Source organism: Halichoerus grypus, chromosome 2 (genome assembly GCF_964656455.1).
Source record: "Halichoerus grypus chromosome 2, mHalGry1.hap1.1, whole genome shotgun sequence".
Taxonomy (NCBI): Eukaryota; Metazoa; Chordata; class Mammalia; order Carnivora; family Phocidae; genus Halichoerus; species Halichoerus grypus.
In genome coordinates this window covers 166,089,658-166,105,358 of record NC_135713.1, presented here as the reverse complement: position 1 = coordinate 166,105,358, position 15,701 = coordinate 166,089,658, and the positions used below count along the sequence as shown (strand labels likewise).

The 15,701-nt window shown below is 37.2% G+C and overlaps 1 protein-coding gene across 2 annotated transcripts in view; it reads left to right on the top strand.

Moving 5' to 3' along the window:
- Window positions 1–5,446: 5,446 nt before the first annotated feature.
- The window catches only part of NSRP1 (nuclear speckle splicing regulatory protein 1), a 53,743-nt gene continuing 43,488 nt past the window's right edge, over window positions 5,447–15,701 (top strand). Inside the window, exons 1-3 of one of the 2 annotated variants that reach the window (XM_036111872.2) lie at window positions 5,466–5,518; window positions 5,948–5,977; window positions 6,709–6,802. In XM_036111872.2, the coding sequence (XP_035967765.1) occupies window positions 5,499–5,518; window positions 5,948–5,977; window positions 6,709–6,802 (144 nt within the window). In that variant the 5' untranslated portion in view covers window positions 5,466–5,498. Of the gene's footprint in view, window positions 5,519–5,947; window positions 5,978–6,708; window positions 6,803–15,701 lie in introns of both variants that reach the window. The other variant, XM_036111873.2, reaches the window with a different exon arrangement.

Sequence of the window (15,701 nt, the reverse complement as noted above, 5' to 3'; positions counted from 1 at the left end):
CTTCCCTCTCCCCATCTCCGACTCACCCTCCCCACTCACTTTAACAAGTTATTCCAATGAATAGAAATTCTTGTGGGAAAATGTCCATGACTCATGGAAAAAAGAAAACACCTTTTTTTTTTTAATAACAAAAACCTCTCAAGTTCAAGAACTGCAAAAAGAATTTATATTTATTTAAAGCTTATTATTACAGCAAACTTTACTGCTCTTTTGTGAGATTTCATCTTTGCAATAAGATATCTGATGAGAGTCCATTTTTAATAAAAATTTGGGAAATTAAACTTCATTTTCTTTATTTGGTTGACAAAATGTGATGTGTTCCAAACATCTTATAATTTGAGATTGGAGGCCCCTTCTTAACCTTTTCTGATAAGATGGCAGTGTTATTACCAGTCCTCATCTCCTGGATGCCCAGTTTTAACCTATAAGCCTATTTCATATTTGGAAGAGGGCTTTTCAGGGCATTTGCAACAACATTTCTAGGAACAATGTTCTTGAAGATATTAAACTGATAGTCACATACCCTGATGGCTTCAGAACAAGCTTACAGAGTTCACTGTGCATACAAATGGCATTTTAGGCAGTGAGGAGAGGACATTTTTGCAGAATGCTAACTTCTTAACCATTATCACGGGAATTAAGTTAACTAAATGGCATGTAGCTTGAGAACAGATATCATACATTTGCATGGATTTTAACTCGTTTGAAGTATTTTCACACACAAGCTCATTTGATCCTCCCAATAACCTATAAGGTAGTCAGTCTAATATCATTATCCTCACTTTATAAGCGAGGACATAGGCTCAAACAGTGAGTTACCTAGGTCAAAACAGCTAGCAAGAAGCAGGGGGGCCTAGCATCCATCTTTCCTAATTTTTGCCAGCACCTCAGACATCTCACTAACACTTTTCAACCTTTATCAGGCTAACGACCATGCTATCAGTCTTGTGGAAACTACTTTAAAATTTAGCAACCAACAAGAAAGATTAATTGGATTTATTTAACCATCATTCAAGTAAAATATTAGTCCTTAACACCAGGAGCTTACTTTAGTGAAGAGGATGTTATTTATACTTGACAAAAATTTAGAGACAGATTTATATTTAAATCTATTTATTGGATAGATTGATTTGAATAATCTGAATAGAATGAATTACCTATAGTGACATATATTTCAGAAGCTTAGACTTGATTAGATTTTTTCTTGGCTCTCTTTCCTGTAGCTTATAGGTAACAAGGACACTGCATGGTGTCGACCATCCAGACCATTTTCTTCTTTCTTTTTTTTTTTAATTTAAAGGAGATAGAAGTTTATTGAATACACTGTAAAGACCTCTCTCAATAGATAATATAAATTAATTAAATATTGCCTATTTCCTAGTCCTTAGGCATGGTAATTACCCTCAGAGGTTGTTCCGTCTCCTAGTTGTTAACTCTATTTTACCTTTCCTCAATCTACTGCCTGGGCTTAGATTGTCTTGCCCACAGACCACAACTAGTAAAGCACCTCTTGGTGGCCATATTTTGTTCTATGTGACCCTAACTCTCCAGCCACAGCTTTTTGAATTAGGGTTGACTCCTTGCCAAAGGGAGACCAATTTGTGAAATGGCCTAATATTGAGAGTAACTAAACCATGGATAAACCAAACTGGGAAACAGCAATAGGAGCAGTGTCTAGAAGGATAGTAAGTGTTTAGAGAGGCCAAAAGTGTCATGCCAGGCCTTAAATTAAAGCAAACTGCCTTCCAGACAGTACAAGTTAGCAGAAACTGTTGGTAGAGAAAAAGTTTAGAGAACGGGTAGTTGGTTCGGGACAAGAACGCACAAAAAGGCAGGGAGGGTACAAAAAGCAGCAGAGACTGAAAGAGGAAGTAACATAAGTAACATTAATGTCAAAAGATTAAATGGAAGATCCATTAGCTTGGATGCTGAGGACACTACAATTGCCTTGGATCCAATTCTAGTCAACTGCTCTGTTCTTGAGGTCTTGTTTCTGAAAGTCTAAGATAGTCAGAATTCTCTGTTGTGTTAACAGTCAAGAATATGGTGGTGATGATACCATCTTTTATTGGCTTACCCTGCTTCTGTCCTTTTAGCACCTTCAATTAAAGTTCCCAAACTTGGGTTCAAAATGTTAGGAGGCTTCTCTGTGTCTCTGATTCACTGCTGCGGTACCACCATTTCTGCAAACTCTGCCGAGTGTTTGAAGAACTTGAACTCTCTGAAACACTGCATCTGAGAAATCAGCCTTCTACCTTTGGGAAAATCTCACAATTGCTTCACTGCAACATCCCAAAGGCAATGGGAGAATACAGGGTTCAATACACCAATTCAAAAGCTCACATTATATATAGCATATTGAGCTGGGTAATTTTGTGTAACTAATTCCGCATTCAGTCTCTTTAAGCAAGAGGCAGTCTTGGCAGGGGGGCTTTATTTTTACCCTTTATTGATTCTTTTTTATTTTAAGCAAAATAACATATAGTTTAAAGAGTCATCCTGTTATACAAGATCTTTTAAGACCAGAGAATTTCTCAGTCCCTCCTCACCCCTATTTTTCTTACTTCTAAGTCAACTATTTCAATTCCTTTAGCTCAGGAATTAATACACAGCCCACGGGCTAAATCCAGCCAGCTGCCTACTATGATAAAGTTTTATTAGACAAGCCATGCCCAGCGGTGCTTGGCTGGCTCAGTCACTGGAGCAAGTGACTCTTGTTCTCAGGGTCCTGAGTTCAAGCCCCACATGTGGTGTAGAGTTTATTTGATAAGGAAGGAAGGAAGGAAGGAAGGAAGGAAGGAAGGAAGGAAGGAAGGAAGGAAGGAAGGAAGGAAGAAAAAGGGAAACAAAAGGGACGGGAAGGGAAAGGAAAGGGAAAAGGAAAGGGAAGGAAAGGCCATGCCCAATTGTTTATGACTGCTTTTGCACTACAAGGGCATAGTTGAGTAGCTACCACAGCTACTAAGACCCTAAGACCCACAAAACCTAAATATCGACTGTCTGACCCTTGGCATAAAAAGTTTCCCAACCCCTATTTTGGCTTTCATTTTGACATGTACCTCCATAGTGTGAAATAACATGCTGTGTGGCTACACTTTTTTTCCCCCTGATTTAAGCAATATTTATTAGCCTCTCGGTATGCATTACAAAGATTTAGCTTCTTCCCCAGTATGTGTGTTCACACACACAAACACATAAACATTTCCCGTTCCTCCATTCATTTCAATATATTACATTGTAATTTAAATTAGAATAGATTGATATTCGGCGTTTGCATTATCATGACTATGTATGCTATTTAGGGCTTAGCCATGTAGTAAATTACAATTATTTTCCTTTTCTGAATATCTTTTCACTTTCCCTGGAGTTAATGTCAAAAGAGTGGCTGGAGTGACCATAATAATAGCACACAAAGTAGATTTCAGAGCAAAGAATATTACCATGATAAAGAAGGTCATTTCATAATGAAAAATAGGTCTCAATTAATTAAGTCATAGCAATCTTAAATATTTATACATCTAATAACAGAGTTTCAAAGTACATGGAGCAAAAACGGATAGCACTACAAGTCTAAAAAGATAGAAGTAGATTACTGGTTACCTAGAGTCAAAGGGTCTGGGGTAAAATGATTGACTGATGGATATACGCTTTTCTTGGGCATTAAAAGCATTCTAAAATTGATTGTGGTGATGGTAGTACAACTCTCTGAATGTATTAAAAACCACTGAATTATACACTTTAAATTGGTGAATTGCATGATATGTGAATTATATACCAATAAAGCTGTTTGAAAAAGAATGGCTTGGGGTGCGTGGGTGGCTCAGTCGGTTAAGCATCTGACTCTTGATTTTGGCTGGGTCATGATCTCAGGGTCATGATATTGAACCCACAATGGGCTCCACTGCACTGGGTGTGGAGCCTACTTAAGATTCTCTTGCTTCCCCTTCCTCTGCCCCTCCCCCCTTTAAAAAAAAAGAACGGCTGTACTAGATAGAAATCTGACCTACACAGAGATGGTAAATATGTGGGTAAACATAATATTTCTCTTATTTTAAAAATGTTTTTGAAAGATAATTGCTTAAAGCAAAAATAACAATTTATTATGTGTTTATAACATAGAAGTAAAATGTGTGAAAATAGTAACAAAGTCTAAGAGAGGGAAAATGGAAGTGTATTTTTGTAAGGTTTTTTAACTATACATAAAGAAGTATATTCTTACTTGAAGACGGACTGAGATAAAGATGTAAATGAAAAACTCCAAAGCAACACCTTAAAAAATATATGTATGGTTAATAAGCCAACAAAGAGGTTGCATCATAAAAATCTTAGGCTAAATCATAAAAATTTCTTGATTAATCCAAAAGAGGGCAGAAAAAGCAGGGAGGGTTAGAGAACAAAGAACAGATGGGGAAATAGAAAAACTGCAACTATACTCATAATCACTTTAATGAAAATGTTCTAAACACCCTAATAAAAGAAATCGTCATATTAGACAAAAAAAGCAAGACCCAATTATATACTATCAACATGGGATCCACTTTGAATATAAAGACACAAATAGATTAAAATAGGTTAAAAGTAAAAGGATGGAAAAAGATATACTATGCTAACAATCAAAGCTGGCTGTGTTAATATCAGATAAAGTACATTAAGAGAAGTAAGAGAATCATTTAATGGTATACAGATCAATGCAAGAGGACCTAACAGTCCTAAATGTTTATATACCTAATAACATAACTTCAAAATACGAGAAACAAAACTGACAAAATTAAAAGGAGAAATAGACCCACAATTGTATTTGGAAATTTTAACATCCTTCTGTCAGTAACTGAAAAAGTATCTTTGGCTGCTGTAAGACTAGTTTGAAATGGGCCAAGTGCTAGTGAAGGAACAGACGGAATGTGACTAGATTTAAAAGTATACATAGATCATATGTGATTTTGATTTCTATACCCAGTATTACCACGATGTTATTAATTATTTCGTCCAATGAGCATAGGTCCAGTATTAAGGTACAGGTTTTCATCTTCTGCCAAGTTACCCCGAGCCAGGTATACTCACACTGAATACCTCGGCGGAAAAAAAAATCGATAGCCTTAGGGTCGTGTTTTTCAAACTTGAGTGATGACCAGAGTTACCTGGAGGGTTCTTTAAAATTCAGATTGCTGGGGTTTCAGATGCAGTAGGTGTGGGAAAGGGCCAGAGAATTTACATTTTTAACAGATTCCCGGGGTTAGCTCCACACTTTGGGAACTACTGGCCTAGAATTCTGTCATTCCTTTCTTCCCATTAATTTCAAGACAGCTAGTTGGTTCCCAAACAAAGCCGAAGGCCGTAGGACTCCGCTCCCTACAACGCAAAGCAACTCAAAAGAGCGACTCTCCGCCGCTGCAAGTATTCCAAGCCTCCCAAATCCGCGCGAGAGTTTACGTGACGACGTCGGCGTCTGCGTCGGCGTCACGTCGGCGTCGGCCACGTTCAGCGGAGACGGGAGCAAGATGGCGATTCCGGGCAGGCAGTGAGTGATCCGGGAGTTAGGGTCAGGCTGGGAATGGAAAATTACGGCGACTTTGTCTTTGGCCGAGGAGTAAAAGTGCGCTGGAAGTGAAGGGGCTTGTGTCGTCAGGGATAGAGACGGGAAAAAGCGAGAGATCCTGAGGAATATATTCCCCTCCCCCACACATTTTCCAGGATGGAAGCCCGAAGTTTGAGGGAGAAACTTGTGAGGAAATAAAGGAAGTTAGGCTGAGGGGCAGAGAGCGAGACTTTTCTATTTTCCAAAAGCTCGGTCTGAGGCCCCTCAGTCTTGCTTCCTACCCCGCGCTTGAGTTTCTCCCTGGTTGGATGCTTTCATGGGCAATGAGAAGAGAGACAATTCCTGGCTTCCTTAGAGGGCCTTGTTCTTGGCTGCTCAAGTTCTGATTCCCGCCCTCCCTTCTTGTTTTAGGAATGTTGTGCTGAGAAGCCACAGAAAAGGGTAGGCATATAGGGAATTGGGGTATACATTGCCGCAAGAGAGACAAATGTTGTGTGTTCTTAGAAGTTTTACCTTCGGTGTGTAATCTTTACTTCCCATGATCTCGGCATTTTAAAGGCCAAAACGTAAGAAACCAAATGAGTTGGGTCTGATGATGGTTCTCTGAGATGCTCCAAGACAGAGCAGATGAGCTCAATAGGGTGTAATGGGCATTTGTCCCATGGCTACTTGGATTTCTCAGTTAATGTGTCTTATAAAAATTTTTCGTGGGTGACATAATCCAGTAACTTATTTAAAACTATGTAAGTACCCAGTAGGGACAAAGAAAAAATAGCTATTTTCTTGTTCGACCACACGGATAATTTAGAGTGGTTTCTAATTTTTAGTGGGCACAAACTGAGCTTTCCACTAACATGTTCTTTCTAAAACATTACTATTATTATTTCACCATCCAAAACATTTCTGAAGTCTTCAATTACTTCTTTGATTAAAATGGTATTTGAGTTTGGCCCTTGCCTGCAAATAATTGCTTAAAAGTAATACTTATAAAATCTTAATGGACATTAGAATTTTGAGATCACTGAAAAGCAGAAACAATGTTTGTTATGTGTTCATAAGCTATATGACATGTTTTGACTTGGTAGCTTCATCTGGAAGAGGTAGTGAATGTATTATTTTTTAACATTTAAATATAATGGTGTAATTTCTATTTCAAAAAAAAAAAAATGCAGGTATGGGCTTATTTTGCCAAAGAAAGCACAGCAGTTGCACCCTGTTTTGCAAAAACCATCAGTGTTTGGGAATGATTCTGATGATGATGATGAGGTAAGGGAACCTATGTTTTTCTGTTGCATTGTTGGAAATATAATTTTTTAAATTGAACTTGTGAATTTGATGTCTTTGCTTGCCTTAGTTATTTGTCATTACAGTGTTATCTGGAGTATATTATAATTTACAGAATTATCAAAAGGAGTATTTAAAGAAAGATTTCTCACTGATTTTTTTTTTCTTCCTAAGTGGTACGTGGGTAATCTAAGATTTTTTTTTTTGAAGTTGTGAATTTCAGTTATTTCTAAGCAGTTATACAAAGTTGTTTTAGATAGCTAATACTGATGTGACAAAATTGTTAGTGTAAAGATCCCTGAAAATGAGCTATTAAGATGTCACCAATTGCCTAGAAATTTTTATTAGCAAAGTAGTATCTTCTAAGACTACTTTTGTGGTTATTAATTGTCTGCTAAATGTAATTGCTTATAATTATGGTAGTGCTTGAAGTTACCATTGATAGTACTACAGTAATATCTAATATGAATATTTTCTATTTTAGCAGCCAAAACAATGTTTTCCTGTGAAACATAGGGAATTGGGGTATACATTGCCGCAAGAGAGACAAATGTTGTGTGTTCTTGGAAATTTTACCTTATAGCAGAAACAACCCCAAATGTATGCTTATCTAATACTTGAGTAATTTTCTGTATTTCTAAAAGAGTTTTGCATCTGTTAATCTGGTACTTCCTTTGTTCTGGAAGAAAGATAGCTTCTCTTTCAGTTTTTACTAATTTTATAATGGCATAGGTAGGTTATTGAACATATTTGATACTTCTTTGCTTTTTGCTTTCCTTCTTTTGAAGAAATTGGCTCGAGATGCAGTCTACTTCCCTGTATTCTGTCCCAGACCACTATCACGTTATGATTTTGATTTGCATTTCCCCAGTGGCCAGTGATGTTGGCCATTTATGTATCATCTTTGGAGAAATGTCTATTCATTTGCCTGTTTTAAAATCGGATTATTTGTCCTTTTACAAGTTGTAAAATTTCTTTATATATTCTAGATACAAGTCCCTTATTAGATATAATTTGTAAATATTTTCTCCCATTCTGTGCGTTGTCTTTACTTTCTTGATAATATCCTTTGAAGCACAAAAATTCAATTTTGAGAAAGTCTATTTTTTTTTCATAGGTTACTACGCTTTGGTGTCTTACCTAAGAAACCACTGCTTAATCCAGTGTCACAAAGATTTGCGCCTGTGTTGTAGTTTTACCTCTTAAATTTAGGTCTGTGATCCATTTTGAGTTAATTTTTGTATAGGGTATGGGGTAGGGGTCCTACTTTATTATTTGCATAGGGATATCCAGTTGTCCCAACATCCCATTTGTTGAAGACTATTCTCCATTGAACTGACAGCACCCTCGTCATTTGTTTTAAATATAAATATTTATTTTTTTAAAATCACCTACCGTGGACATGCTTACTCTGTAGTTTCATATCCTGGCATCCCATGTAATAACAAAGCGAAATATTTGAGAAGGATGGGTGTACACAAGTGAACTAGAAAGTTTACGCACATTATTGCTCTTTCTTTTCCATTGTGAAATGAGGCTGGTGGACAGTGGATACACTAGAGCTAGAAAACCTAGGGCTAGGCCATTTTGCTTTTTCTTCCTTCCGTCTGTCCCTCCTTCCCTCCCTCCCTTCCTTCCTTCTCCCCTTCTTTTACATACAGGGACTTTAATGCAGAGAATTGGCTACATAAGTAATAGAAGACTTAAGAAGCCAAAAGGAGGATGGTGAAGCAGCCCAGAGATCAGCAGTAGTAAGAGCAAGTAGTGATAAATGGAGGGATACAGGTAGGATATAGGTCCTGGTGGCCAAGGGATAGGGTTACCTGGGAACTAGTCTTCCAGATGGAGCTGAAGGCACTGGAAACATTAATGTCTTAAGTAGGTAGAGAAAAAAGCAGAGAGGAATACTTTTATTCCCTTTCTCCCACCTTCCAATATATCATCTTTGTTTTCCACTGGTAGAGCTCAGCCAGAAGCCAACTGACAAGAAAGCTGCAGCTTAGTTCTTAATGAACAAAACTGTTTTTTAGTGTAGTATAACGTCTTACCAATAAAAAGATCAGTCTGATGAATTCCAGCTTATTTTCATACTGAGAAGTAAATTCTTTAGTTAAGTGTATTTAAATATTTGAGGTTTGAATACAAAACCTCTTATTTAAAAATTAATCAACAATTTAAGCAACAGTAAAATTATTGGTGCTTTGGAAAATATAGAGAAAGATATTTTATGGTTCTCTTCCTAAAGAGGGCATTATATACAAGGAGAAGAGCTGCTACAAAGCAAATCCATTGTTATTTACAGCAGTTCAGAAGCATTTAAGAACCCAAATTTAAGATCAGACTTTCCTTCCAGTGGTCCAGCAGATGGGGCCCTAGCAAATGAATTCAATTTTAATATGTGCTTATATTCAGAGTAAGTTTAAAAGTGGGAAAGTGGTATTTAAATAGTTCCTCTTTTAAAAATTATCAGAACTTAATAGAAATAATTAGTTTTGGGGCGCCTGGGTGGCTCAGGTCATGATGCCAGGGTCCTGGGATCGAGCCCTGCATCAGGCTCCCTGCTCAGCCGGAAGCCTGCTTCTCCCTCTCCCACTCCCCCTGCTTGTGCTCCTGCTCTCTCTGTCAAATAAATAAATAAAATCTTTTTTTTTTTTTAAAGATTTTATTTATTTGACAGAGAGAGACACAGCGAGAGAGGGAACACAAGCAGGGAGAGTGGGAGAGGGAGAAGCAGGCTTCCCGCTGAGCAGGGAGCCCAACACAGGGCTCGATCCCAGGACTCTGGGACCATGACCTGAGCCGAAGGCAGACGCTTAACGACTGAGCCACCCAGGCACCCTAATAAATAAAATCTTTTAAAAAAGAAAAAGAAATAGTTTGTTCAAAGGTAGAGGAGATGGGAGTTTTTACCCTATATGAGTAAGAGGTTTATATTGTATCCAAATGCTGCTGTCTAATCATAAGTGTTTGAGTGGTTTTGCTATGATAGTAATGTGTTTATTCCATTTTTTCCAGTGTATCCTCTTCCAGTCTCATTGCCACCACCCTCATTACTTAGATTATTTTAATAGCTTTGTAACTAGTTTCCTTATCATCTGTCCCGTTAAATTAATTTGAAATAATGTTGACAAGATTGATATTTTTCAAGCACAGTTCTATTCACTTGTAACTCCCTTGCTTTTGAACCTAATTGTATTTAAAATCCAAATTGCTAGTCCTGACATTGAAAGCCTTCACTATGCTTTGGCTTCAAAATGCTTATTAGCATTTTTTCCTAACTGTGCTCCTCTGTGCAGAGTGTAGTTTTTCGCAACTCAGCTTTTCATCACACTAGACGTCTCCCCATTCTTCAAAGCCCATTGCAGAAGCTGCTTCCTTCATTTTCCCCAGTGGAAGCAATCTCATCCTTTTTCTGTCACTCTCCTTTTCTTAGCACTTAGCTTTTTATACCTTGTGTTGTAAGTTATTTTCATACACGTCTTGTCACTGTACTAGAGTATGAGCTCTATGAGTTAGGATCTGGATATCTATGCTGATACGCGTACTACGAGTAAAATTAGTATTTACTCGGGTGTTTTAGTTGTCTGTATTGTAAAGAGCCAGGTAATAGATGTTTGGGCTTTGCAGGCCAGCTATTGAACTTTGCTCTCACGGTGTGAAAGCCTCCTTTAGACAATATGTAAATGAATGAGCATGACTAATTAATGTATTCTAATAAAACTTCATTTACAAAAAGAGAGGGGGCTAGATTTGGCTGCAACTTGCTGACCCGTGGTCTACACAGTTCTCAGAAGTACTTGTGATAACCAGTAGTGTTTCACACAGTTCTCAGAAGTACTTGTGATAACCAGTAGTGTTTCACAAGTGTTACAAGATGGTCAGTGACTAAAATAGATGTTGTATGACAGGTTAAATGAGGAACTTCCTTTTAGATAGTTCTCACTACTAAATGCTTGCTCATTTTGCAGAGCACAGTGACTTTTCCCTTTAATTGTGGCAATTGAAATGCTTATTTCTAGACAGTATTCTTGTAAGATCCTATTTTGCACAGTAATTCATAATGCTATGAAGAAGTATGATCAATACAACCTGAAAGTTGATGCAGTTTTGTGTCTTTATCCAAAAGCAACAATTTTCAGGTTGGATAAAGATACAGGACTCTTTGATCTCTTCACAGAAGTATTAAATTAAACTAGATAGCAAATGTTTATTAACTTAGTTTTTCATAAATGTATCAAAAATGTCAGAAAATGGTGGATGATAATAAATTGCACTTTGAGTCTCTCAGAAGCCATGGTATAGTCCTTTTATAGGTTAAGCATTCATTTTCGTAAGATGTAAAGCATTTATGAAAACACGAATACTCAGAAAAATGAGGAAAACACATTTATAGACAAATGTAGAAGAAATAGAAATATCTGATAGACCTTAAAGATATTTCATCATAGTATATTTAAGAAATGTAAATTAGGCCAACAGTGAGCTGCCATTTTTACTATATTAGCGAATACTTTTAGAAAATGGTAATGGCAAGGTTTTGGTGAAATGGGCGCTCACACTTGTGTTAGTGTAAATTGATGCCCCTTTTTGGAAAGTGGTTTTGCAATTTGTATCAATCCTTTAAAAGTTAAGTGTATCAATCAAAGAATAACTGCCTGTATTTTCCCTTCTAAAATTCTCTCTTAAAATTATCAGAAATTTGTATTAAAGATTCATAGGTATTCAAAAATCTTTGTTTATGAAAGCAAAAATTTAGAACCAGTCCAGCTTTCTACAATAAAAGTATGGCTAGGGGCGCCTGGGTGGCTCAGTTGTTAAGCGTCTGCCTTCGGCTCAGGTCATGATCCCAGGGTCCTGGGATCAAGCCTGCATCGGTCTCCCTACTCAGCAGTAAGCCTGCTTCTTCCACTCCCCCTACTTGTGTTCCCTCTCTCGCTGTGTCTCTCTCTGTCAAATCAATAAATAAAATCTTGAAAAAAAAAAGTATGGCTAAGTGTGGTGTGATATATGTACAAAATCGTTATAGATAAAATCAAAGGAAAAAAGAATGCATTTCAGAATATTAATGGTAGTTGTCTTTGTGTAGTGTACTAATGAATGGTTGTTTTTTACATATTTATGTGGTTTCCAAATTTTCCACAATAGTTTCATAATTGAAAAAATATATTTAAAAAAAATTAATGGTGAATTTGATAAGCATTTCCCATAAGATACTTAGATTTTAAATCATGTTAAAATATAAAAGGAAATAACACATTTCATCTGATAGAAGGCATAATGAGACAGTGAGTATTAGAACTACTTAAAAGCATGAAGTAAGGTGAAATAAGCAGAATACAAAATTGAATATATATGGTTATAGAAAGCTATACGTGCATATATAAATAGAAAAATAAATGAGGGGCGCCTGGGTGACTCAGTCGGTTAAGCGTCTGCCTTCAGCTCAGGTCTTGATCTCAGGGTCCTGGGATCAAGCCCCGCATCATCGGGCTCCCTGCTCAGCAGGGAGTCTGCTTCACCCTCTCTCTGTCTCCTCCCCCCTGCTCATGCTCTGTCTCTCTCTCTCTCAAATAAATAAAATCTTTTTTAAAAAAAAAAGTAAAATAAATGAAACCCGTTATTTTTTTGAATGACGGCACGTGTTTTTTTTATTTTAAAAAAAATCATACATATTATTATTGTAATTTCGAAGAACAGAAGGAAATGAGTGCTTTAAAAAAAGATATCCATATGGGGCGCCTGGGTGGCTCAGTTGGTTAAGCGACTGCCTTCGGCTCAGGTCATGATCCTGGAGTCCCGGGATCGAGTCCCGCATCGGGCTCCCTGCTCAGCGGGGAGTCTGCTTCTCCCTCTGATCCTCCCCCTCTCATGCTTTCTGTCTCCCATTCTCTCTCAGATAAATAAATAAAATCTTTAAAAAAAAAAAAATAAATAAAAATAAAAATAAAAAAAGATATCCATAATTGTATATTCTTGGAGTTAGAAACATTAGTAACTGGGTTACGTAGTACACTTTCAGTGCTTTCACTATTTTTTAATCTTTCTCCACTTTAATTCCAATTTTTCAAAAGCATTTTCTAGAAAAGTAGTCTTCATAGGTCTGTATGAAGAAGCTAATCTTATTTTACTTGAAAGCCGGTTTGGTTTGCTAATGGTAAGAAAAAGTTAAAATATTAATCTATCTCAACATAATAGTACATCTGAACTAATAAAGTTTCAATTGTGGTTTTTCATCAGTTATAATCATAATTTTCTATTTCTCTAGTTATAGTCTGGTATAGCTAAAATGACAGTTTTATGTAAACATGACAAAGCATATTGTGTATGGAAATGGCAGGAAATTTATATTATTTTAATGATGACTAAGAATTTTTTACACTTTTCTCATACTACTAAAATGAATTTCTGGTAAATTCATGATACTGAATATATCTAGCAGCAATATAGGCAGTGAGGGATTTAAAGTAGTTGTGCAGTTTTGCTAAAAATGCATCCCTAGACTTGCTGTCTACAAGTGAAACAGAAGCATAAGAAAATGCAAGAGGACTGGGCGCCTGGGTGGCTCAGTCAATTAAGCATCTGCCTTTGGCTCAGGTCATGATCCCAGGGTCCTGGGATCGAGCCCCGTGTTGGGCTCCCTGCTTGGCAGGGAGCCTGCTTCTCCCTCTCTTCCCCATTTGCGCTGTCTCTCACTATCTCTGTCACTATCTCTGTCTCTCTCAAATAAATAAATAAAATCTTAAAAAAAAAGAAAATGCAAGAGGAGAGAAAAAGACAGCATTAAATGATGGCATACTGTTAGCAGTGGGAGAGATGACAATTCTATTATTTATATTTTAAGTAAGCTCTTCCCCCATTGTGGGCTTAGATCAAGAGTCCCTAGGTCAAGAGTCACATGCTCTACTGACTGAGCCAGCCAGGTGCCCTGAGAATTTTCTATTCTTATTTTATCTTCCGGTAGGATGGGAACATTAGAGAAGTAGCTGAGAGAACCCAGATGATGAAGATGAGATGGAGCAGGAATTTTTTTTTACCTTTTTTAGGAAGGAAATGATGGTATTAATCATGAGTCCTTGTAGATGTGTAAAATTGATTTGTGAATCTATGTTTAAATCTATGCATTTTTAGCCAGATTTACTTATGTTGGCACATGGGCGACTTTTTAAAAATCTTTGGTCTGAGATATAATGCATAAGCATTATTGTATTTTCTAACTTCAGAGTTTTTCGTTTTGTTTTATAATTTCTGTCTCTTTATTGGTATTCTGTTTGATGAGACATTGTTCTCAGACTTCAGTTCTTTAGATGTGGTTTCCTTTATTCTTTGAACGCATTCTGTGTATGGATCATTCTTGTTTCTTTGCATGTATCTTTATTTTTGGTTGGGAACTGCAAGTTTAAAATATTATAGTGTGGCAACTCTGGAAACCAGAGCCTTTCCTCTTTCCAAGGTTTATTGGTTTTTTTGTTTCTGTTGTTGTTGTTGTTTGCTGTTTTTTGTTGTTTTTGTTTTTTATGTAGTGACTTTTCTGAACTAATTCTTAAGGTTTATATATTTTTTGTTGTGTGTGGCCACTGAAGGCGTTGCTTGGTTAGCTTAGTGGTTAGCTAATGATTTGACAGAGATTTCTTTAAATACTTTTAACTAATAAGTCTCCAGTCTCCCCAGGGACTCTGTATGCATGTTGGGCCTGTCTACAGGATACCACCAGGCATTTTACAACTTTGCCTTAGCCTTCACTTCTTGTTTCTGCAGAGCCTCAGGGTCAGTTGTGAGAGCTAAGGACCTCCTCAGGTCTTTCCTGATCAGGCACAGATGTCTTTGTATGCATGTGGACTTCATGATCCCTCAGAATATGGGGGAGCTTTCAAAGCCCCCTATTGAACATCTTATTTCTCAACTCTTCTTCTTAAGCTTCTTGGTTAGCCTATTGTTTTCCCCAACTGTTAAAACTGTTATGCACTGCTGCAGGCAGCCCTGATGTTCAGCAATTGTCTATGATTGTTTTTGACAGACACCCCCAGGGAAAAGGCTGTTTTACTTTGGCGCTCTGTCAAGTCAAATAAAGGCAGCCCCGTGAGTGGTGTGTCTTCAGGGAACCACCAGACAGGTCCAATAATAATTCTCTGGGATAGGGGTTTTGAAGGATCTCTAACCCCATTCTGCCTTCTCTCGTGGCTGCTAGACTGCTGGTTTCTGCCGTGATTGTGGGCTGTTGTTTTTAGGCTATGATGGCACTAGGGAGGGGATGATGGAAATAGGGAAAGTAAAGTGTCACAGAGTTCTTACTGAGATTCAGCTGTTCTTGAATAAATGCTCCCTAGACTCTTTTAAGCTGTTAGTTAATTTCCAGAGTTCTGAAAAAACTGATTCTGACATTTTTTTGCCAGTGTTAAAAAGAAAAGTTTTGTTGGTCCATACTCTGCCATTTTCAGTGACTTCCTAGGTTATCTTTGAAGCCTCTCCAGTACATTTTTGCACACTTCAGAGAGTCATCTTACTGGTTTTAAAATCACTATTGACTTCCCATTGCTCTTGGGATGGAGACCAGAATCCTTAGTTTTGACCTGCAAAGTCATTCATTGTCTTGCTATTCTCTTCATCCTCTTTTCCACTATCCTGCCCTATTTGATTCTTTAAAATTGCCTTGGGTTGGGTGGGATCGAGCCCCGCATCGTGTCTCTCTCTCTCAAATGAATGAATAAATAAATAAATAAATGCCTTAGGTCACGTAAGTGAATTTTAGTATCACCTTCAGGTACACGTAGAAAAAACTAGGAATTTCTATTGGACTTGATTGGTTTTATAGGTTAGCTTAGAAGAGAATTGATATTTTGATATTTTAGTCTTTTCATTTATGAAGATAGCATATGTCTTTATT